The sequence below is a fragment of the Nerophis lumbriciformis genome, linkage group LG06, assembly GCF_033978685.3.
Source record: "Nerophis lumbriciformis linkage group LG06, RoL_Nlum_v2.1, whole genome shotgun sequence".
NCBI classification, from domain to species: domain Eukaryota; kingdom Metazoa; phylum Chordata; class Actinopteri; order Syngnathiformes; family Syngnathidae; genus Nerophis; species Nerophis lumbriciformis.
In genome coordinates, this window is record NC_084553.2 from 34,718,451 (window position 1) to 34,744,258 (window position 25,808).

The 25,808-nt window shown below is 40.5% G+C and overlaps 1 protein-coding gene across 2 annotated transcripts in view; it reads right to left on the reverse strand.

Annotated features, from left to right (window-relative positions):
• mafa (MAF bZIP transcription factor a) overlaps positions 1-16,180 on the reverse strand; it is a 160,224-nt gene extending 144,044 nt beyond the window's left edge. Inside the window, exons 1-2 of one of the 2 annotated variants that reach the window (XM_061964201.2) lie at positions 14,813-16,180; positions 5,034-5,099 (exon numbers count right to left, since the gene is read on the reverse strand). In XM_061964201.2, coding sequence (XP_061820185.1) covers positions 5,072-5,099; positions 14,813-15,804 — 1,020 coding nt within the window. In that variant the 5' untranslated portion in view covers positions 15,805-16,180 and the 3' untranslated portion in view covers positions 5,034-5,071. The remainder of the gene's footprint in view (positions 1-5,033; positions 5,100-14,812) is intronic. The other variant, XM_061964202.2, reaches the window with a different exon arrangement.
• Between the last annotated feature and the right edge of the window lie 9,628 nt (positions 16,181-25,808).

Consider the following 25,808-nt stretch of genomic DNA (forward strand, 5'->3'; position numbering starts at 1 on the left):
TTGACCAAGTATGCTGGCATTCACTTGTGTGTGTGAAAAGCCGTTGGTATTATGTGACTGGGCCAGCACGCAAAGGCAGTGCCTTTAAGGTTTATTAGCACTCTGTACTGCTCCCTACGTCCGTGTACACAGCGGCGTTTTAAAAAGTCATACATTTTACTTTTTGAAACCGATACCGATAATTTCCGATATTACATTATAAAGCATTTATCGGCCGATAATATCGGCAGCCCGATATCATCGGACATCTCTAGTATTAATGAATGCATATATGTATGTATGTATATATGCATGATTAATTGTGTGTATGTGAGTATGTCTGTGAATTTTTATGTACAATATATTTATCTCCCAGTTTGTACGGGAGCCAAAAGTACGGCCCCAGCCACCCAGAGAGCCCAACCCAAAACATCAGGTGCGGTGCACAGGGAACCACCTGCTCCACACAGCCAGGCCGGCCAGCGACAGGAACCCCAGAGCCGAATCTACCGCCCGGCAGGGCCAGTGGCAGGCCATAGACAGACCCATCAGAGGACAAGGCACAGGAGAAGCAGGGGACACAGCCAGCCCCCAAGCCAGCAAGACATCACACTCCACGCGGGCAAAAAGGCAGGACGCCCTGCCGCGAGGGGCCCAGAGACTCCCCGGAGCCGGACGGGAAGACCGCCCCCACCCCACAAGCACGGTGGGGCCCGCCCCCCTCAAGTTTGCCACCGCAGCACCGCCCAGCACGGGGCCACGGGAACCAACCACCCCACTTGCAGGATAAAAATGAGTTTGACGCCCCTGCTAAAATATATGCCTGCTAACTTCATCTTGTTTCCGTGCTGTGTTCAAGTGCAACACAAGTGATGTGAGGCAAAGCAGCAATCGGACTCCTGCAGCTATATCTTTAATGTGAGTTTGGTGTGTTTGCACTTTACAGAATGCTTATGTGATCACACTTACGCCAGCCAGCTGCACTCTATATTTGTACTCATACCCCACACCTTTTTTCACACACTGATATGTACTGTATATAAACACACACACCTGGTGGTTTCTCTATGTCAGCATATCCAGGGTCCCTTATTTCCCATGGGGGCCCCAGCATTTTTTTGAATAGTGAACCCTTGAAGTTTCTATACTTGCACCCACATTGGCCAGTCTCATAGAGATGTTAACATGTCCTAATCTCCTCAACAATCAAATCTTGAGCTTTAGGTAGATTCGCCATGATTTTGGTGGCGACCTATGCAGTCCTGGCCAGATTCAGGACACTTTCCCCAGGCAAGGACACCAAGACCTGGCTCTCCATCTCCATCATTCAGCTTGTCCCCCTGGAGCTACGTGGCCAGACTGCTCATCGGCCCTCCCCTCTCCTCATATACTTTGCATAAAACAAAGACGTGCCTCTTGCATGGTTGAAACCGCTAATAACGGGATGGAGCAGACCACACTGCACGCGACCCCTCCGCGCTCCGCTGGCAGGCTGTCAGAGCGCAGCGTCGGCACCGTGCAGCGACGCAGCCAGGGGGCCGAGATTTACGAGGCCATCTGAGATAGACATCCTCATGGTTTTCCACTTTAATTCGTTTAACATCCGTTCCATTGGCATTGTTTATATTCCCTAGGCCTGGGTTGCGAGCAGGGGGCACCTAATTCACAGTGATGACGTGTGGAAGGGGAGGGGATCGCTTAAAACATTTCATCTATACAAGATTTGTCCTTGTTGTTCTTGAAGGCTTTTGTCCTACCTCAACTCTTGCAGTGAAGTAAAACTGGAGAAAGGCCAGCTACTGATCACTGCTTAGTCACAATCCCGCAGACGGCACATGTACATGTGAATAGCCTACGCTGTAAATAGGGATGGGTACCTTTCATATTTGAATCGATTTGGTACCGATTCCCAGGATCTGGGAATCGATACATGTACCCCATGGTACCATCTTTCGGTGTTCAAAACAGTTAATAACTGCTAATTGTTTATCTTTTTTTCTTCCACTTCTGTGTCCTGTTTGCAAGTACTGTAATGTACTGTATTATATACTAAACTTTGCATGCAGTTGCAATTCCGGGCAACATACCGTAGCCCAGAGCCGTGTATAGCGAGATTATGGCCAACTCGCTTTCAGAGTTGGTACCCAACATGGCGCCCTGTAGTCACGTGAGGGGCTTCTCGTGACTTCAGGGCACCATGTTGGGGACCAAATCTGAAACCGAGTTGGCCATACTCCCTCTACACACGGCTCTGGGCTACGGTATGTTGCCTTAGCCAGGAAGTGGTCTTTGCCATTAAGTTGAATAAGCCAGTCATTTCTTCTGTTGAGTCCCACAAAGTGTTTCTACTATTAGCTTTGTATTCATCAAACACCAGATGTTTGATTGTAACGTGCATCTTAGTTGTAGTTTTTATTACCAAATCTGAAGGTGTTGCAATTGCTATCTAAAATCACTGTAGCCAATCAGTAGCATGTCTATGGCAAATCCAATGTAAATTGGCATCAAGCTAGCACATATTGAAAAGTGGAGACTTACCGTATTTTTTAGACTATAAGTCGCAGTTTTTTTCATAGTTTGGCCGGGGGAGCGACTTATGTGTGAAATTATTAACACATTACTGTAAAATATCAAATAATATTATTTAGCTCATTCACGTAAGAGACTAGACGTATAAGATTTCATGGGATTTAGCGATTGGGAGTGACAGATTGTTTGGTAAACGTATAGCATGTTTTATATGTTATAGTTATTTGAATTACTCTTACCATAATATGTTACGTTAACATACCAGGCACGTTCTCAGTTGGTTATTTATGCGTCATATAACGTACACTTATTCAGCCTGTTGTTCACTATTCTTTATTTATTTTAAATTGCCTTTCAAATGTCTATTCTTGGTGTTGGGTTTTATCAAATACATTTCCCCCAAAAATGCGACTTATACTCCAATGCGACTTATATATGTTTTTTTCCTTCTTTATTATGCATTTTCAGCTGGTGCGACTTATACTCCGGAGCGATTTATACTCCGAAAAATACTGTACTCTGCTCTCTAGTGCCTTCTTCTTGCTTTGTTGGCATTGAAAATTGTAACATTACTTACAGGCAAAGAGGCCGGGTCCACTCTAAGTGCTTGATGGCTTGATGCCTGAACCTGTGCGAGTCTGCAACCAGACCGTTTCATTTTACGTGAATCGGTACCCAGTAGTACCGACAGACTTCGGCCGGTGCCTATAAAATTACTGATTTGGATACCCATCTCTAACTGTGACTGTGAGATTATAAAACTGTTTTATGCTCTTCTCTCTAGATGAATTAAGATGAGAATGTCACTGAACTTATTGTATTTTTCCTTATTAGGTTCTAATTTATGTGTCAAATATCTTATTTATAATTGGGTGACAATTTAATTATTGTTTTTTTATGAGGACAGCTATTACATAACAGCGCTTTTTGGTTTCCCCCAAGATTAAAACAAGATGGAAAATGGACACGGCATCTTCACTGGAGGTTGGCGGGAAAATCAAGTGAAGCACAACGCAGTAAAACATTTTTGGCAGAGCATCTGAATTGCTCATCTTTAACTTTCATTGGTAAAACTGCTTTTCTCAAACAATGGCAATTGTTTGATGAAAGTGGATCGACTTGCCCAAAAGCAAACACCACAAAAGTCCTTTAGATGTGGATCTGCTTTGTTTAAAATATTGTATTCTCCCACAAAAAAATGAAATAAATGTAGAGTGGTTTAAAAACTGTCAACAATATATTCAACTACTTAAAGTTGACGATTGTTTGTAGAAAAAATTTTACTAGAACAGTGGTTCTCCCAACTTTTTTCACTAAGTACCACCTCAGAAAAAACCTGGCTCTCCAAGTACCACCATAATGACCAACATTAAAATACAGTAGCATAGTAGGCCTAAGTATCCATTAAAAACAAGGTAGAGGTTTTATTAGTCAATTTAATATTTTTGGCCACTGTAACTTTCAGTTTAGTTCAGTTTCAGTTTATTTCGAACATGCATACAATACAATGTAATGCATCATATATTTCCAGTTGTTTCATTACAGCACGTCCGAAAAGGAGTAGGAAGAAGCAGAGATTATTTAATCCTACCCCTTTTCATACCATAGCAATTTTATCCAATTTCCTTGTTCTCTGTAACAGAACAGTGAACAAATAAATAAATAATATACCATAGTAGGCAAACAAATATTAAATACATAAATAATCTTTGTCTCAATAAAAATAAAAAAAAGGGTTCAAGATGTTCATCATAATTATAGTTATGTGTACTTTGTGAACACATGGAGTTTAAACAGTCTCTTAAACTGAATCATATTGGTGCTTTGTTTGATTTATTTGGTTAATCCATTCCATAATTTAATTCCACATACAGATATGCTAAAGGTTTTAAGTGTTGTACGAGCATACAAACGTTTTAAATTATTTGTATCCTCTTATGTTGTATTTCTCCTCCTTTGTTGAGAAGAATTGTTGTACATTCTTGGTTAGCAGGTTATAGTTTGCTTTATACATAATTTTAGCTTTTTGCAAATGCACCAAATCGTTGAATTTCAATAATTGTGATTTAATAAATAAAGGGTTTGTATGTTCTCTATATCTAACATTATGTATTATTCTGATTGATCTTTTTTGTAACACACTTAGTAAAAGAAGCGCACATTTGTATTTGTTTCCCCATATTTCTATACAATAACTCCAGCGAGCAGTTTGAACAGTAACATTGTGTTTGAATATAGAAAAAAAGAATAATCGATTTTAATCAAGTGATTCTTTAGATGGAGTCTGCGTACCAGTAGTGGTACTCGTACCACAGTTTGAGAATCTCTTTACTAGAATATTCTGAACAGACTCTTTAGTGAGCTATTGTACACATATAGTTAAATCCACTGAAATAGTTGACTATATAACTAAACTTATCAATTGTAAGAGAGGATAGTACAACTATATCTGGCATCATTGCTTCACAGGACTCTACTGTACAGTGTAAAAAAAGAAGACTGAAATACTTTATATTTTTCTTTACCTCTGGAAGCCAAGGGCACGGAGGAATGGGGCTTGAAATCACAGATGGAGGAATTTTCTGGATGACCTAGAGGAGCGGATAAGATTGAAGAGAAAAAACACGAGACGATAAATGAGGACGAAGGTAAAACACACTGTACCATTTCCTCTGTTCCCTCCAGCATGTGTCATTCTCTGTCAAACACACAACAAATGCACAAACAGTTCCACTCCGAGAGAGAGATTCACTCTCACCTTGTCTGACTGGTGGAATACAGTACATGCATCACTGTAAGTGTTTGATGCAAAGGGAAATGTAAAAATTTGCATGTAAATAGACTTTATAGGCAGATCCCCATGCATCAAAACACTGTAACCACCAGGGACAGAATATCTAAGCACGCAGTGTGTCGCTGCACACAGAAGACAAAATATAATTATTTTTTTTTACCTGCTCAACTCGTTAAATTATACAATTAATTATTTTAAAAAGGGACTCCAATTTATCACACGAACAAATGAACTGTGACGCTTGGCATTTCTGGTCTTTGCGCTGACACTTCACAAGAGACACTTTCATTTTCACACCCCCTGCCCCCCATTTTCTATTTTCTAAAAGCACAATTCAAAGTAGGAGAGCAGGTGTGTTCAGGGATCCTCAGACGCTCAATAAATGTTATGGGGGAAATCTTCGCTTAGATCTCAGCTCCCTGTGCTGGGATGCCAAACAGGCCCATAGAGGGAAATAGACGGCGCTAAAGGAAAGTTTAAATCATTGCATTTTCAAATAAGTGCCACATAAATCTCTTTTACAAATTGTGTACAAACCGAGGCCTCTTAATTAGCTTCATTTTTTGTTATAAAACATATTTGCCATTAAAACAATGATAATAAAAAAAAATTGTTTAAACCAATTCACTGTTATGTGCATATGCTGAGGGATGGTGTTGCATTTATTTAAGTCACCCGTCTCTTGGTCTGGGTCCATTTACAGACATATAAAATTACCACAGCAGGTCCCGAGCACCTCATTACCAACATAACCTGCAGCCAGTCTTTCAAGGACAACTCTCTAATGACACCACACGTATCCGCTTAATGTCTATTTGAAGCACACTGTGACTTCCCTCTGTAGGCAGGAAGAAGAAAAAAAAGAGAACATTTAAAGAAATCGCATTCTCGGATTGAATAAGCACCTTAATGGATCCCTGATGTCAGTTTAATTCTAAAGGAGTTTAGTGTTTCCACGTTCAATCTGGCTCATATAGAATGACAGAAGACAGGATTTTTGTTATCTTCTTCATCTGCTATGAACGTGTAAAGACTAGCCGCCATTTGAGACATTTCGTAGTCTAACTATGCATATTTAAGACGTGCATCACGACATGTATGTGTTTCAAATATTGGGAGTTATTTAAATTGTGTGAAACAATTAACAAAGCACATTAAAAAACTAAGGAACGTGGAATATGCTACTTCACTTTCTACCAGCAGTGGTTCTGTTGAGTCAGTCTAAACCAGGGGTCACCAACCTTTTTGAAACCAAGAGCTACTTCTTGGGTACTGATTAATTCAAAGGGCTACCAGTTTGATACACACTTAAATAAATTGCCAGAAATAGCCAATTTGCTCAATTTACCTTTAACTCTATGTTATTATTAATAATTAATGATATTTATTTTAAAAGAAATTCAAAATACTTTGAAATAAGATTTAAATTTGATTCTACAGATTTTCTAGATGAGCCAGAATAATAATTTTTTAATTTTAATCATAATAAGTTTGAAGAAATATTTCACAAATATTCTTCGTCAAAAAAACAGAATCTAAAATGAAGAATTAAATTAAAAATTATTTATTATTCTTTACAATAAAAAAAAAAAAAATTACTTGAACATTTATTTAAATGGTCAGGAAAGAAGAGGAAGGAATTTAAAAGGTATATGTGTTTAAAAATCCTAAAATCATTCTTAAGGTTGTATTTTTTCTCTAAAATTGTCTTTCTGAAAGTTATAAGAAGCAAAGTAAAAGAATAAATGAATTTATTTAAACAAGTGAAGACCAAGTCTTTCAAATATTTTCTTGGATTTTCAAATTCTATTTGAGTTTTGTCATTCTTAGAATTAAAAATGTCGAGCAAAGCGAGACCAGCTTGCTAGTAAATAAATAAAATTAAAAAAATAGAGGCAGCTCACTGGTAAGTGCTGCTATTTGAGCTATTTTTAGAACAGGCCAGCGGGCGACTCATCTGGTCCTTACGGGCGACCTGGTGCCCGCGGGCATCGCGTTGGTGACCCCTGGTCTAAACTAGTTAGTTGCGTAGGGAAGACACGCCATCAGCAATGTATGGCACTACTGAAACAGGCAGCAGTATCTTGCTCAATACCACACTGACGTGGAAATTCATCACTCTACTAATTGATTTATTACCCATTTTTAACAATTGTTTTAATATTATAGTTTTAGGAAATTTAGTCAAATGTTCCAAGTGTTTTTAGTCATTTTTGGGCTGTCAAAAATAAGTAGTAACTTGTGATTAATCCCAAAAATGCTTGCATTAATCATGCAATTTATTTTGACTGTACACACTTCTTTACCCGGTTACCTGAAAGGTGGCGCGGGTTGTTACAGTAGGGGAGGGATTCATATGGCCCTGTCACTTCGCCACTCTACATAGCAACTGATGCTGTGGTCAAAGTTGGAATTGCCACAAAACACATTTTAAGATATACAACAATCTACTGCCATCTGGTTGCAAAAGTGCAAACCCCCCAATTTGTCACGTTTCATTTGTCAGGTAAACTGTGCGACTTCCCACTGTATCGGGTCAATGCATGTGTCAAAAATGAGTGAGCAGACTCTGACGGGTGTACTCACTGGCACATTTCACACCAAAATACACACTGACTGGACTTTAGATACAACTGTTGCCACATTTTGAGCAAATAAACATATATCCATTCAAGTAAAACACTTTAAAACATTTCCTGGATGACATTCTGACAATAGAATTGCAATTGTGTCCAAATATTGGGGTCTTTTTTTTTAGATTAACAACCTGTGATTGTCATGTCTGTGATCATGTTTTGTTTAGTTATGTTTTGCTTGGTTTTCGGACACTTTTTAGTTCCTGGTTTTACTCCCTTGCTTTGTCACCATAGCAACCATTAGTTTCACCTGGTTCACATCCTCATGTCACGCACCTGTCTCACGTTTTCACATTTTGAGTCACACACCTGCTTTCACTAATCATGTCACTATTATTTAAGCTTTGAGTTGCCAGGCTGTCTTTCTGGCGACATCACCCTCTACACACCCTTGTTGATATCCATGCTGCTCTTTTTCATGTCCTTTTCTCGTTCCAAGTAAGTTTTTTTTATTCAGGCCATAGTTTGCAAGTTTTGTTTTTTTCCATAGTTCTGCCTTTGTGCGAGTGTTTTATTTTCATAGCCATGTTTTGTACCTCCGCAGTGAGCGCCTTTTGTTTAGTTTCTTTTTGTTAGTGTAAAAATAAAAGATGTCAATACCCTCCCGCCATGTCCGGTCCAAGTTCACTTGCATCTCTGGAAAACAACCACTCCATAGTCCACGTCTTGACAGTGATTTATCGTGATGAATCCAAATTCAAAAGTGTGATTAATCTGTTGTTTTTTTTTAAATATCCTTTGGCAACGCTAGTATTTTATTAATGTATTTGTTTATTTTCATGCAGAGCACAAATCACATTTTTATCTGTAATACAAAATTACTAAATTGCATTTATAAGAGAATGACTATACGATTGTGCTGCAAAATGACCGTTTTTTTTTTGTCTGGTAGAGTACATTGTGGTCATCCACAACAGTGCCCACACTCCATTGTCTAAGGCAGGGGTCGGGAACCTTTTTGGCTGAGAGAGCCATGAAAGCCAAAGATTTTAAAATGTATTTCCGTGAGAGCCATATCATATTTTTTTAACACAGAATACAACTAAATGTGTGCATTTTTAAGTAAGACCAATATTTGTAGGGTGTAATAAGTCTCTTATTCTTTTTAATAACATTGTTATTCTGAAGCTAACCAATAATAAATAAAATACTTCTTACCAATAATGCGACTTCTTGAACAGGTGCGGTAGGAAACGGATGGATGGATTAAAATGCATTAGAATGTTTTATATTTTGAATGTTATTTTTAACACTGATTACCAGCGGAATTATTCATTGCTTATCATTTTAAGCAATGTCAGGTAAGATTTATCTGAGAGCCAGATGCAGTCATCAAAAGAGCCACATCTGGCTCTAGAGCCATAGGTTCTCTACCCCTGGTCTAATGGGTGAAACGGTACTGAAGCATCGATGCGTTATGAAACATACAAAGTGATAATTTGTCCCTCGATGTGTGTATCCACTATAAGGAAGAAAAAAAACCTGCGACCGATACAACTGTTGTGTCATCCGACTATGAATCGCCAAACTGTGTTTATCAGGAAACACCTCTTTCAGCTCACAGCTCGTACTAAATTAAGTCGGAGGAGGGGTTTGCCGTGTTTGACATCAGATTTTGTTGCCATCGTTAATCTTAATGGGACGGAGAAAAATTCCAAAATCTGGATTCAAGTTTATTTTATAGGTAAATGTTCTTTTTTGTTCTGTTTACTATTTGACTCATTGACCAGAGTTGTACGTTTCACATTCCTTTCTGCACAGTTATTTATTTAAAGCACAACTCAAACAAATATATTTGCTAACTATAAATAGATGGCTGTTGGCCATTACGAAACACGTATCAGTGCAGTGTCAATACAGCCAGTGAGTGTGCCATACACTCACTGAGGCGTCATTTACTCATAACTACCCTTAGCTTTGAGCCATTTGAGGACAATGGAATAATAAAAACAATTTTTTAGTTAGGGACATAAAACTAACTAACCAACCATACACTTCTTTCCAATCACAAGCCACATTCCAAAAAGGCTGTCTACTATAAACCAGCAACCCAACTACAGCAAAGTTATATTCCAACTTTCAAAGATATACTGTTACACAAACATACATTAGGCTGGTGTTTTTACTTGTGTTGCATTGAAGGCCAATAAAAAGCATAGCTGTTTAAGACGGGAAATGGGTGGGAGACGACAAGTGAATCATCTAGAATTGACTTCGGTTCTGCGGCATGTCGGATGTGTGCTCGTCCATCTCATTTGGTGAGCTCTGGGCAGAGGAAATGAGCGTGGAATCCCCAGGGCAGGGATTACTCTAATGACTTTGAGAGCAACCCTGCGTGCCGTCACTTCTGACCCCAACTCGTCTTCCTCTCCAGATGATGACAAGCAGATATGCGCACACACATTAGTTGACAAACACGCACCGTTTACGCTCGTGGACAAGTTGTGTGTGCGGAGTGCAGACGCTCGCATACGAATCAATGTGTTGAAAAAATGTAAACAAATACTTAGATCTGGTATTTAACTGTAAACTGTACAGCGGGCCACAATTCCTTCTTACTAACAAAGATTGTCTATTTAACAGCACAAGACTAATGGCTGAGAGTTAGTAAGCAGCAAGCCTTGCGCAAAGACATTGTTGTCAACAAAAATGCACAGGCGTGATTGCAAACATAAATGAGGTATTTATCAGTCAGAGACCAGCTTTATGTAAAAGCAGTGTTGCCTTATTTGCTGATTGTTTGACGTGTGCAAAAATAATTTAAAAAAAATGTTTCAAAAGCAGGCTAAATTGGTGCCCTAAGCAGAATTGTATCTACAAAATGTTTCACACTTTATTTATTAATACCGATTTACAAAATGTTTTCGATCAAACTTGAATTTAATTTGACGCATTTTTCGCACTAAAATTATTCCATGCAAAAGACGTTTGCTGTTATATTCTTATCAAATCAAATCAACTTTATTTATAAAGCACATTTAAAATTTACCACAGGGGTAGCCAAAGTGCTGTACAATGGGCAGGTTAAAAGATAATACGAGTACCGAGCAAACACAACACAACACAAACAGAACACGATAAAAAAATAAATAAATAAAATAGAATAAATAAAAACATAAAAACATAAAAACAGGTTCACAGCAGGTGTATTATGGGGCGCCATTGCAGGATGGATATCACTCAGTGTTAAAAGCCATGGAATAAAAGTATGTTTTTAAGAGAGATTTAAAAACAGGAAGAGAGGAGGCGTGTCTAACACTCAGAGGTAGGTCGTTCCAGAGCTTGGGAGCAATAACAGAGCAGGAAGGGGCTAGGAATACTTTTGCAGTAAAATGTAATATGAAGTTCATTAATTGACATTTTACAGGCGCTTTCTTCATGCAAAACCTCGCGAATCAACGAGACGGACTTGGCCCGAGTTCCGCCTGTTGAATTAGGCTACTTCAAACTGACATGTTGGTCACAAGCTGCATGGCAAGGTGCCAAAGTAAACACGTTAACTTGTTAGAGGAGCACATCTCTGGGAGACGGACACATGTCACTCTTTGTTAACAACTCTGTGGCATGGGGACTTTTTTTGTACACTAGATCCGTGTCTTTTGGCACATCACTGCCACAATCGCATGAAGCAGAACAATGGATATCCACTTACAGTATTGTTTGTGTGTACTTCTACAAAGCATGGGAGTTTGTTATTATTTTTCCTCGAACTGATGTTTGCCAAACAAGAAAACAATCAAAATATGCTTGCGAGTTGAAACAAGATATGTTGACCAAAAAACAGATTTACATGTTTTACATACCAGTAAAAACCTCCACCACATGGCTATAAAAGCTATTAAAGTCCTTTCTTTGAAATCACAAACATAGCCTCTGAATGGGTGTATAAGAGAGCATAAATCCTGACATTCTTCAATACATACTGTTTTAGTGAAATGTGAAAATAGCTGCACCAAAGCTCAGAACAGATAGATGCAATTAGATACATTTTGGAAGAAGGCTTGGCTGTGAATTGGGTGGTGTGCGCACGCATGCAAAGACGCGACAGTGGCACAGCTGCACGGAGCTGCGCTCTCGATTTATCATCCCTACATCGCAGGAGCTAGTGAGCCACGCTACTATTAATCATCAGCAAAATCATTTAATTCAGCACAAGCCCAACTATTGTCTCAGTCTCTCCCCTCAGTCGCAAAACAGCAAGCACCTCCGAGGAAATCACTGCAATAAGACGGCCATGGGTACCTAAATGACCCAATGGGTAGCACAGTCCTACTAGTGGGAGTCACCATGCATTTTAGTTATGATATTCAACTTAGAGGGTACACAAAGACCATGCAGCTTTAGACAGATGCACTGTAAAAAGTGCATTTTGTTCGGGGTTGTTCATAAAGTGTCAAAGTTGCATCAAAAGGTTGGTCTCAGTTTGTCCTCAGAAGCTTTCGATGTATGCTGACACTATTTTTAATCAATGTATTTGTACTGGGCCAAAGGAAAAACATACCCTTGAGACCCTGATTTAGTGTTTAAAAAGTAGCTCTTTTTTAGCGAGAGTTTAGAAGAAATTTTTAAAGAAATCCAAAGGCACCGTCCAAAAACCGACCAAATTACACGATCGGGTTTCTTCTGCTGCACTGGCACCTTCTGCAGCGCCCGCTCGTCACATGCCTGACATGAGTGTGCCCTCCCAGCTCTGCTCTGAGCCAACATCCATGCAGGCCCTCTGACAAACAGGATGCAGTAGAACGCTCCACAAATAACAAAGTGTGAGCACACACTGTCCAAAAGAACCTGACAACAGATCAAGCGACATGCAATGTGACATGTGAGGATGTGAGGGGTGAGGGGGGGCAACATGGACCTATCACATCATGTTGGGAACGGCACCCATGTGCACGACTATGGACATACATTCACGCTCACATTATAAAAAATGTTTAGTCACACACTCTCTACAGACAAGCACATCAAAATAATAATAATACATCAATATAATATAGCAATATATTATCATTCCCCTGATTGTTGTTCATTATTTAGTTTCATTTGCAGACCAAAAATGGCATAGTTTAGTGTTACTATGGTTGTGTATAACAACAATAGAAGCTGTATATTCTGTGTGGTGTGTGGTTGTGCTGCGTGTGTATTGACCGTCTTTACATGCAGCTTCTAATATTGTGTCTCAACATAGTGTGCCAATTTTGTTGTATTGTAATTTGGGGTGAATACCAATTTCTGAAACCATAGTATTGGGTGGTCTTGGGGGAAAACAATGCATGAGAAAAAAATAAGTGTTTTTTTTGTTTTGCTTTGTTTTTGTAATGTTTGGATCACAATCCTGAGAATAAATAAAAGAAAAGTGAGAAACTTATTGAAGGCAATTATACATTTATTGCATATCATTTAATTGTATGAAATGACAAAACGAGAACATATGAACATCACATATGGTTAGTGAGTGAAATCATTTTGCACAGCAAAATATATATATTTAGATGTATGTACGAAGATTAATTCACATATTCTCAAGAAGCAAAAGGAGCTCCCTCTTTTTTTTCCCATTTATACATGCAGGGTATCAATCCCTGACCTTCTAACAATGTCCAGACATTATTACTTATAAGAATTGTTATTGCTCAGCAAATTTTCTTTGAAGTCAACACATCAGTTTTTTTTTCCTGAAGTGATGATAAAAGTATTGCATCTTACGAAATACCTGACACGGGCCAAATAACTTTAATAAGTGTGGAAAATAGTTGTCCTGAACTCCCTGCCTCATGAAGACAGGCGAGAATGTTGAGTGCACTTCAGTCCAAATGCTTCAACAAGGAAAAGCATCACTGTTTAACAGTCTGAGATGTTTTTATTTGTATTTAATTTGTGTCAATATTGGCTGTGCAGTGCTGCACATGCAATATATAATCCTGCTCACTGCATCCACTGGAGCTGAACCAGTCACTTCAAATCACGTCCTTGTCAACTGTATTTGTGGCACTTTTTGGGGGTTTGTTTTTCCATTTACATTTATAAAACGTTGTACTTATATTAAGCTTTCAAAATCAAATGCTGTCAAATGTACAGTGGGAATATATTTAAATAACAGTAAAAAAAAACAACAACAACAGAAAAACAAAAACAAAGGGTATTTCCTTTTTTTTTCCTTTTCAACAAGGATCCCCGCCGATCAACTTCCATCATATTCACTGCAGGCTAAAGGCGGTGGGATGTCGGTGGTGCACTTCAACACAGCTGAAACGCAGTCGCACTGTACACAGGTGGGAAAGTCCTGTCACTTTTTTGTATAGCTGTCCCAAAAAAGTGAGGAGGCATAAATGAAGTATGAATGACATGCTTGCTGGAGTCATCCCACAAAGTAAGAAACAAAAAGACAATATAAGAAATAAAAACAGCAATATAAAACATACACATGTCCAGCATGCAGGATAGTTCAATACCTCTTGAGGGAAATAAAAAGTCTTTTAAGCAAGCAAATGCATGAAATGGCTGGCAATCCTCCAAAATAAAATGTCAATGAATGCATTTTGCACACTGATTTCAAACTTTTAAAAAAGGGCAAGTTAAGTGCATGCATGCACTTCTTCTGCTGAACTGCAATGGGTGAGAAATTGTGACAAAAATGATGAAAAAGTAGACTAAGTGAGAGTTCTAATAGATGTAAAAAAAAAAAAAAAAAAAAGCATATCCACATTTAAATTGCAGTTTGTTTGAAACGGTGTAAAATGAAACAAAAAGTTGACAAATGAGTTCTTATCGAATGGAGAATGAAAAAAAGTTTGTTTTTTTTTAAAAAGGGCTGCAACTTGTCAACTCTTTTTGTTTGTTTCTCTTTTTTTTGCACGAATATGTGGAGACTCACATGAAAAACTCCGGGGACGAAGGGTTGTTGTCACTGCTGGAGCCACTTTCTCTGAAGCCGTTGCCGATGAGCTTCTCATACTTTTCTTTGTACGCGTCCCTCTCCCGGACCAGCCTGGAGATCTCCTGCTTGAGGTGCTCCACCTGCTGCACCAGTTGCGTCTTCTCGCCCTCCAGGACGTGCCGCTGCTGGACGCGCTTGTAGCGGCACGACTGCGCGTAGCCCCGGTTCTTGAGGGTCCTCCGCTTCTGCTTGAGCCGGATCACTTCTTCCTTGCTGACCCCGCGCAGCTGCCGGTTGAGCTCCCGCACGGACATGGTGACCAGCTGCTCGTCGGAGAAGCGGTCGTCCAGGCGCATGTGCGGGTGGTTGGTGCCGGACGCGCCGTTGGACTGGACGCCCGGCGACGGGTGGTGGTGGTGGTGGCCGCCGCCCGCGTTCGCCCCGCTGTGGTGGTGGTGATGGTGGTGGTGGTGCTGAGCGCCGTTCTGAGCGGCAGCGGCGGCGATGACCGCCGACACCACCGCCGCGGCGGAGCCCATCTCCTCCCCGGCCATGGCGCCTCCCGCGCCGGCTGCGCCCCCGAACTGTTGCCCCCTGGCGTAGCCATCGAACGACTGGAGCTGGTGGCTGCTGTTAATGAGCGCCTCGACCGCGTCCTCCGGGCTGAAGCCCAGCGCCTCTGGATTGAGCTGCTGTTGGTAACCGGACATCCAGTAGAAGTCCTCTATGTGCGTCTTCTGCTCGCTCCCCGAGCCCGGGCTGGGCGCCGAGAAGCTCGGGGACGGGGGCACCGAGCTGCAGGGCGTGCTCATCGGCGTGGAAGACAAGGATCCCCCGGCGATGAGGCGGCTGCACTGGCTGATGTTGCGATCGGGCTCCAGCGGCTCCTTTTTCACTTCAAACTTCATCAGATCGAAGTCATTAACATATTCCATGGCCAGGGGACTGGTGGGCAGGTCGGAGTTGCTCATTGCCAGCTCTGATGCCATCCTCTTGCTGCTGCTCACAGTCCTCCACGCGGGCTGAGGAGCAGCTGTCACGCCGGGCTGGGTGGCGAGAACGTGAGCCAGCTTGAATTACTTTGCTTTTTGGTGTTTTTTTTTCTTCTAAAAGAAGAGTTTCTCTGCGTCCTGGACTACTTTGGCCCTGCTCGGCGGAGTCTGTCGCGCACACACGCCGGCCGGTGCCGCGCACACAAGGAGCGGAGTCCCCTTCTCGGCGTGCGTGTTGTATTTCAAACATTTAACACAACTTTTTTTTTTTTTTTTTTTTCCTCTCACGGAGACATCGCCACACAGTTGCAGCCACCGGGAGCGGACGAGCGGACAGGCGAGAGAAGCGGACGCGGGAGCGCTTTTCGCCCAACACGCGTCACACGGCAGTTTAAGAGCTTTAGAGCGCACATGACGTCACGCTGCAAGTGGGAAATTGTCTCGGACGAGGAGCCAATGGGGTCGCACACTCCGTCAGCTAATTAGCATATTAGTCGGCTGCACAAACCTAACTTTTTCCCCCCCTCTTCCCATGTCAACTGTCAAAGGCCGTCAGCTGACACTCAGCTGAGAAACAAACTCTTGCATTGCAGTACAATATGGAAAATAAGATAAACATATTTGTTTCATGTTATTCAAATTGTTGCCTAAATAAATGCAGTCCATGCCAATATACTTTTCATTTACAACGTTGCCACTAATAACGTCTTAAAACATAAATGTGGCACAGATGCCTGAGTGATTACTGCATTTATTACAGTTTATAAGTGAGAAAGTGACTAGAAAAGAAAATAGGTTAATTTAAGAGGATGATTCTTTGCGCACCATTATAAAACTCAACACTGCCACCCTTTGGACACGTTAGGTATTAACACTTTTGTAAATCAAATCAATTTCACACATTCATCCTTAAGAAGGGAAAACATTTTTGACATATTATAATCTATTTCATTTGTTTTTATTAGACTCACAAATGATCGTGATTATATCCCAGATGATCAGCACAGGGGTTAGTATGTGTGCCTCACAATACAAAGGTCCTGGGTTCGATCCTATAGGCTCTGTGTGGAGTTTGCATGTTCTCCCCCGTGACTGCGTGGGTTCCCTCCGGGTACTCCGGCTTCCTCCCACCTCCAAAGACATGCACCTGGGGATAGGTTGATTGGCAACACTAAATTGGCCCTAGTGTGTGAATGTTGTCTGTCTGTCTGTGTTGGCCCTGCGACTTGTCCAGGGTGTACCCCGCCTACCGCCCAAGTGCAGCTGGGATAGACTCCAGCACCCCCCGCGACCCCGAAAGGGACAAGCTGTAGAAAATGGATAGATGGATGGCTGTTCAGCACAGAGGGCATATAAAAACATACAAGCACTACACATGAACTCTAACATGCATGTTTTGGGAGTACCTGGAGAAAAGCCACACGAGCACAGGGAGAACATGTAAAGTCCACACATACATGTTCCATTGGAGATTTGCAATTGGATCTCCTGATTGTGAGGTGCACTGTAAACATTGTCTTTGTAAATTCTTAGCAAATTACTTGCATTACTTCCACAGTAACATTTACAGTTACTGTGAAAGTAACATTTACAGTAATTTAGTGTAACTACAGACCTGTGATTTTACGACAAATTACAATAAAGTTACCACTAAATGCTGGAACTTCACAGTTGTAGGGGTATGGTTTATTAAAACAAAATTACAACTATATGCTGTAATTTCACTATTGTAATATTATAGTTATTTACTCTCTCGGTTTAACAGCATACCACCGTTTACTGTACTACAGTGTGCAATGTAGTCTACGGAACCCCGAAAGAGACAAGTGATTTGTTGTGACATTGCAAAGGAATATGATTAAACTATTTGACTGAATAAATGCTGTGGTAATTTTGTACAGTGTGATAACCAGTATTCCACTATGCAACCCCCTTACCTAACAATATGTAATATTTGCAAATGCACTTTATGTTGATTATGATATTAGACTGTCCAAGCTGAAGTTGTTTTTGTGTGTAAAAATGAACCCAGTGTTCCATGCAAACTGATCCCACAGCCATAAAGTGACTTTTTATCTAAGCCTGTCGTGTTGCAGGGCCATCATACAATCAGCAGGCTTTCATTGCACTTTATCTCAGTTCAGAGGTCTCCTACTTTTCATTTGACGTGTGTTCAACACAGCCATAAGACTGCTGTACTGTAAGTATGTGAGCCTGTATGGCTCCCTTTTCACCTTGTCTTGTTACATGCTTTTGCAGCTGTAACCATGTGGGGACACCAAATTTTAGCCTTTCCCAATTAAAATATATATAGGTTAATGTATCTGTCATCTGCCTCTAATTAGTTTTATTAAACACTAACAAAATAGTCAGGCATGATGCTCATGGGAGGAATTTCAGTGTTACTTCTGATAATGTTCCTTCTCCATAATGCTCATTCTTATGCAGTAACAAGACCAGGATGACATTGCAGTCGAGTGGAATTTAGTGTCGTTTGCATGACTTCCCCATTGTGCGCTCCTTAATGGCAGAAATGCAATAAACGGAATGCACATGGCACATTTAGTAATAATGCTGCAAGGGAGTGAGGCTGACTGACATACTGCTTGTAAATAACAATTTATTTACTGTTTGCCAGTCTCACACTGTTGGAACACATTGTTTTTGCAGGTTTATTGTGTTTTTATTTGCCTTTTTCCCACCTAAAAACTACAAAATAGCCAGAAAATGAGGGCACTGGCCATGGAAAATGTATTGTGGTTCAAATGTTTTCCATGTTGCTAACATTGAGACGAGAAAGTGCAATTGTGCACATGTTCCTTACTTTTATCGGTGAATCATGCAACATATCGGTCCCAATGTCGGTGCAATGTTGCCAATTCAAACAACACACACACACACACACACACACACTGTATTATGATGATAGTATATATTTGTACCATGAATTGATTTACGTGGACCCCGTCTTAAACAAGTTGAAAAACGTATTCGGGTGTTACCATTTAGTGGTCAATTGTACGGAATATGTACTGAACAGTGCAACCTACTAATAAAGGTTTCAATCAATAAAAGTTTCAATCAATCAATCAAACAAACACACACACACACACACATTTCTATCCATCCATCCATTTTCTACCACTTCTCCCTCCCGGGGTATTGTGTTTTTGATTTTTTTTGGATTAAACAGAATTCTCAACTAGGAGCCTATTGTTTCCATTTCCACGCTGTTGCCCTGTCATCTGTTTGGGCTTACCTGCACAGCAGTGGCCCGTTCCCTGGGGTAAGTCCACAGCAGAGCGAGACTAATACACAAACGAATGGAGAGCTCATTAGTCATGACAGAAGAAAGTGGCAGAGCTAAATTAGCTGCTTTTGTGCTGGCTGAAGTTATTGATGATGCCTAGCGAGCAGAGATGTGCACGGAGAAGAAAGAAGGAATCAAACCACCAAGTTCAGTGGAGGATGAGGAAGAGCCAAAAAATAAGTTTGTAATATAATATGTCCGCTATGTCTCATTTATTTTTTTATTATATGTAATAGAAGAGTACATCTGAAACAGCAACTACATTAAATAGAAAAGGAAACATAGTGGCCTCATTAATGCAGTCTGTCATTGTTTCCACATGCATTTTACCAGGCATGACACTAATAGGTATTTATCCATTACTCCTGGATGGAAACATGCTTCATATGAAAATGCATGAAAAGTAGTTAAGACGTTGAAAAATAAGTGGTAAAGTCTTTTTCACAAAAACGTACAGTTATTATGAAGAATTATTAAGTACAATTGCCATGTGATGCAACTTATATGATTGAAGAAGATTGCTCCCATTGATTTTGTATATTTGTAAGTTTAATGTAAGTGCAGGCATTATTATCATGGTGTGATATTGATTCTTGATTACCGTCATTTCTAAGCCATAGCGCCTGAATACAAGCCGCACACCTGCACTTTTTCCAAAGGCAGTTTTTGTCTCCTACACTTTTTACCATCCAAAAATAATGTCACGCTATTGAATGGAAACAAGTCAAACATTTGTGCCAGGTGGAGAACCGCTGCTCATTCTGAAGCCTGTCCTTTTAGACCACCCACATGCCCACTGATTGGCTTTCTGGCATTGCCTTCTTGGTGACACTGACAGCACACAGCAGTTGACCAATCAGCAGTGAGATGTGAGATAAGAGCAAGTTGGTCTCGACCCGACAATATAAATCCCAAACAAGTAAAACAAAACAAAAAATCAAAGAAGTTATGTCTCGTGCACCACTCAAAGGTATATTGCTGACTAAAAGTGTGTGGCATAAACACCGCTACGAGAATAAGAATCCAAATTACATCTCTATTACTGTCGTCCATGGTAGTGCACCCACTTAATGTTTGACCAAATTTTATTTTGTCCATATATTGGCCGCATGAGTCTATAAGCCACAAGTGTACACATTGAAACATGAAATATTTACACAGACACTTGTGTTCATTCACAAATTTAAAAAAAGACGGTGCCTGTAACACGGCATACAGTAGCCTACTGAAGAGTGCTGTCTTTGTCCTCTTCCTGCACGCTGAAGCCACTGAAGTTTTATTTTTCGGCTCGCGGCGGTCCGGCCTTTCAGGGCCCATTAGTGGTGGTGGATTTCCGTTCCGTGCGGCGGCTTCTTCCTTTTTCAATGGTAAGGTAGATTTTTTTCGGCTTTGGGGCTGCGTCTTGTGCATTTTTTCTTCTCCATAACGAGGGTGAGTCCGTAAAACACTAAATGGCTGACTTAATGGTTGTGTGAGTGCGTTTGATTTAATGTGAACAATTTAGTTGGCCCACTGCAACCCGTTCGGCAATGTCATTGGTCTGGTGTGACAAGGCTAAATTTATTGGCAGCATTTGAAGCTGGTGAACCCAGAAAAACAGTTGACATGAGTTAGCTGCAGAATTGTGTAAAGCGTAGAAATTATGTAGTGGCTTATAGACCAAAAATTACGACAATGGCGCTCGATGCAATTGAAGCCAAAATGGAGTGCAGCAGTTTGCTGTCTAAAAACGAAACAACTTAACGTCAGCTATAAGAAGCTATAAGAAGTTGAGCTAAATCCATGCAGTACTCCGTTGATTATCATCAATGCAGCACGGGAATGGAAACAGAATTTCAGAACATACACCTCCTTGTGATTATCACATTGAAATTTATTTGACTCATTGTTTTGAAGAACATTTTTTATCTGATGCTTTTATTCCTAATCATTTTACTTTAGTTTTACATTATATGTTAAAGGGTTTAGTATTGTTTTGCTTTTATGCATCCCTATATTTGTACTTGTTTTCGGTGTATATCCCTTTGTTTCTCAACTGTGTCTGTTTTGAAGGGGTCTATAAAAACAATTGGTATGGTATGCTATGGTATTACTTGTATTCCATCACATGGCTTCTTTCCAGAAGTGAAAAAAAGCAGTGGTCAACCAAGCCAAGATGGCAGTTGTACAGCAAGCAGCGTGCAAAGTTTTTAGTACACAAGGGACCTAGATCCTCCTGCAAAAAAATCTAACTAAGCAATGGAATAATTTGTCAAGTTATAAATTCATGGGGAGAACATGCAAACTCCACACAGAAATATTCCAAGCCCATATATATGTATATATATATACATATATATATATATATATATATATATATATATATATATATATATATATATATATATATATATATATATATATATATATATATTATACACACCGGCCCCCAGACATAATTTTTTCTCTCAATGTGGCCTCCCAAGTCAAAATAATTGTCCAGGCCTGAGCTGAATGGAACCTTTGAGAACAGACGCTGGCTTGACCACCACACATATTTAATGAGCCGGATGTGACATCATTTAATTCCAAGCAATGGTATTAAAAACATCCATCTGTAGTTGCACAAATACAAATTGTTTATTATTTTATGCAGTAGTATGTGCGTAGTGTGGGCAGAAAATACTAAATTGTGACTTGTCCAGGGTGTACCCCACCTTGCACCTGAATGCAGCCGGGATAGGCTCCAGTACCCTCCGCAATCCCGAGAGGGACAAGCAGTAGAAAATGGATGGATGGATGGAGTTTGAGGCTTGCACTTCTCCCAGTGACTGAGTGGAGAGAGCATAGGTCACTGCGTTGTTTGCTAGATGTCTGTTTGTTAGTCTACACTCATGTGTGTGTGTGTGTGTGTGTGTGTGTGTGTGTGTGTGTGTGTGTGTGTGTGTGTGTGTGTGTGTGTGTGGCACGTGTGTGTTATCTAATCAGCCTATTTACATTCCGTCACTTTTGCATTTATGCTTTTAAACTGAGCCCCTTTATGCCAGCTGATCAACATCTCCATTATCACACGACTTTTTAAACATAACCTATTTTGTACAAAATATATCAATAAAGACACGCACTCGTTGCATGTCCCTCAGCATGGAGTGTTGCTCGTTCCCTGAACAATCAACAGTTGAGTGAGAACAACAAAGTTGGAATATTAATTTTCACCTGAGCAACAGAATGTGGGCACAGCCATGTCATAATGACCCTGATCCATTAGTCAGGAGAAGGGTGAGGCTGGAGAGAGTGCAACACGGCACGGTGCGGACAAAAGAAAGCCACGAGGAGAGCATATCTCTCTCTTGAAGTGGATTTTGGATGGCCTCTCTGACACTGGTGGCAAGTATTTGTCTCTGTTTGACAGGAGGACTTTGTCTTTGGGTGTGAGCGCTCCAAGAGGGAAGACCATGTGATGACAAGCAGTTCGGATATTTAATGCTGCACATTACACACAACATGGTAAGTTGCAAATGAATTCTGCAGACCACAAATACAAGCTGCCCGGTTCAGTTGCATGTAAAGCAATCAAAGGCGAGAAGTCAATATTGCAAAACAAATTAGCCATAATGACAGTCACATTATAAACGTAAAGCATTGGTTTACTGTCATGTGCAAGGCTCATGTGTATAGAACTTTATTGATGTATGAACTGTTAAGCAGCTTTCAAGGGTTAACTTGCTTTCACACGACATGGACTTTGAAACTACAAGTTGACCCGAGTGTGTGCTGGTGTTTGCATGTCACTACATGTGTTTCAATGTGTTTGACTTTGATGATTCCAATATAAAATAAAAAACTCTGGCTTTCAAGCTGTCACACACGGCTGTCTCGTACACACGTACACGCAGGGAATATGTGCACTTACACATAAGCAGTTCCAGAGAAGCAATGAAAAAAATTTTAGTCATTGTAGTGTATTCATGCGTTCGTTACGTCTGGTCTCGATTACTGTAGCGTATTATTTTCGGGTCTTATATGTCTAGCATTAAAAGATTACAGTTGGTACAAAATGCGGCTGCTAGACTTTTGACAAGAACAAGAAAGTTTGATCATATTACGCCTATACTGACTCCAAAAAAATATATATATATATATATATATATATTCTCCATCCTTTCTTGCCGATTGTATTGTACCATATGTCCCGGCAAGAAATCTGCGTTCAAAGAACTCCGGCTTATTAGTGATTCCCAGAGCCCAAAAAAAGTCTGCGGGCTATAGAGCGTTTTCTATTTGGGCTCCAGTACTCTGGAATGCCCTCCCGGTAACAGTTAGAGATGCTACCTCAGTAGAAGCATTTAAGTCCCATCTTAAAACTCATTTGTATACTCTAGCCTTTAAATAGCCACCCTTATTTGGACCAGTTGATCTGCCGTTTCTTTTCCTTTCTTCTCTGCTCCCCACTCTCCCTTGTGGAGGGGGAGACACACAGGTCTGGTGGACATGAATGAAGTGCTGGCTGTCCAGAGTCGGGACCCGGGGTGGACCGTTCGCCTGTGCATCGGTTGGGAACATCTCTGCACTGCTGACCCGTCTCCGCTCGGGATGGTGTCCTGCTGGCCCCACTATGGACTGGACTGTTACTATTATGTTGGATCCACTATGGACTAGACTCTCACAATATTATGTCAGACCCACTCGACATCCATTGCATTCAGTCTCCCCTAGAGGAGGGGGGTCACCCACATATGCGGTCCTCTCCAAGGTTTCTCATAGTCATTCACATCGACGTCCCACTGGGGTGAGTTTTTCCTTGCCCTTATGTGGGCTCTGTACCGAGGATGTCGTTGTGGCTTGTGCAGCCCTTTGAGACACTTGTGATTTAGGGCTATATAAATAAACATCGATTGATTGATTGATTGATTGATAGTCATATTAAGATATGCTTAACATTCAATGATCGCTAACGTTAGGATAGGATAGACATTTTTTTTAAATCCCACAATGGGTAAATAATGTGGTTGCAGTGCAGATTCAAAAAGTCCACAAAAAAGTATTTGATGTAGCGCAAAAGTCACAAAAGTGCCAACCCTTGTTCCCCAGTGCCAAAAGGGTTTAAATTAAAAGGTAAATTATGTTGTTGACTAAGACTTGCACTAAGGGAATAAAAACGGACATTTTAGCTGAATTGTTTGCAATTCCTGGTAGTGCAATGGCTTCAGTATCAGTTGTTTATTCCAGCGGACATGTTTCTACTCCCAGCCAGGCAGTGATGGGCAGTAACAAGCTGCATGTACCTACGCTATGTACATTTTCCAGTAGCTTAGCTACTTTTTTAATGAGTAGCTTTTCTTGTAGCTTAGCTACTTATAGACCCATCCATCCCAACCATTTTCTACCGCTTGTCCCTTTCGGGGTCGCTGGGGGTGCTGGAGCCTATCTCAGCTGCATTCGGGCGGTAGGCGGGGTACAAGTCGCCACCTCATCGCAGGGCCAACACGGATAGACAGACAACATTCACACTCACATTCACACACTCGGGCCAATTGAGTGTTGCCAATCAACCTATCCCCAGGTGCATGTCTTTGGAGGTGGGAGGAAGCCGGAGTACCCGTAAGGAACCCATGCACGGGGAGAACATGCAAACTCCACACGAACCCAGGACATGTGTATTGTGAGCCACATGCACTAACCCCTATTCCACTGTGCTGCCACTTATAGACCCATATTGTTATAAGTGTCTTACATCAAAACTGCAAGTTACAACAACAAAAATGGACTCAATCCAGGCCAAAAAATATGAATACAATACAATGACCTGGACAAATGAGAACATTCATACATATGGAAAAAAATCAATTTTTGTATGATGAGTCACAATTGGCTAAGTTGAGGGCGCGACATTACGAACTGGCCAATCAGAGGCAAGATAAGGCAGGTCATCAAAACTAGAAATATCTTAACAGACATGCACTCATGTCAAATGACAACGAGGGAAAAACCCACAGTAATGCGTGTTCTTAGTCATATTTAGACAAATGTATGCGTTTTAAGAAAATGCCCAAAACCTTAGTTCTTAGTTGTTTACTTTGCAAACTAACTGCTTTCTTCATCAAAGACGTTCAACACAAACTTAGGAATGCACATTAAAGAAGATTTACTGTACATAACTATTGGCAACTTTTACCCAACGACACACAAGTATTTTTTTTTTTGTCAAGATATAGATGAATTATGTTTTTTTAGTATAGAAAATGAAGGACATTATAGTGGTGGGCCAAAGAAAAGGCAAACTAAATAAATACATACAGTAGGGTGCGGGGACCCATAGAGGTTGTTGTAGGGTGTCCCCATCTAAATGACAGATAGTTAAGAGTATTGTGTCTATTTGTACACTCTCAGTTACATTAACATTGATATTATACATGTGGGCCCATAGATATAAATGCTGTCAAATGTAGCTTTGATGTAGCAAGCTACTTTTGTCGTGTAGCTTCTAGTGTAGCTTGCTACAATTCTCCGGGGATAGCTTCCACTGGAGCTTAGCTACATTTAATTGAGGTAACTCGTAGCTAAGCTTACTACATTTTCCAAGTAGCTTGCCCATCCCTGCAGCCAGGACATACATTAAACATTAAACTAAATCATAGTGCAATCTTGAAAAACCAAAGTAAAGTGTGTTGGCGCTGCGGTGTCAATTTGTGAGTGCAGCTGGGATAGACTC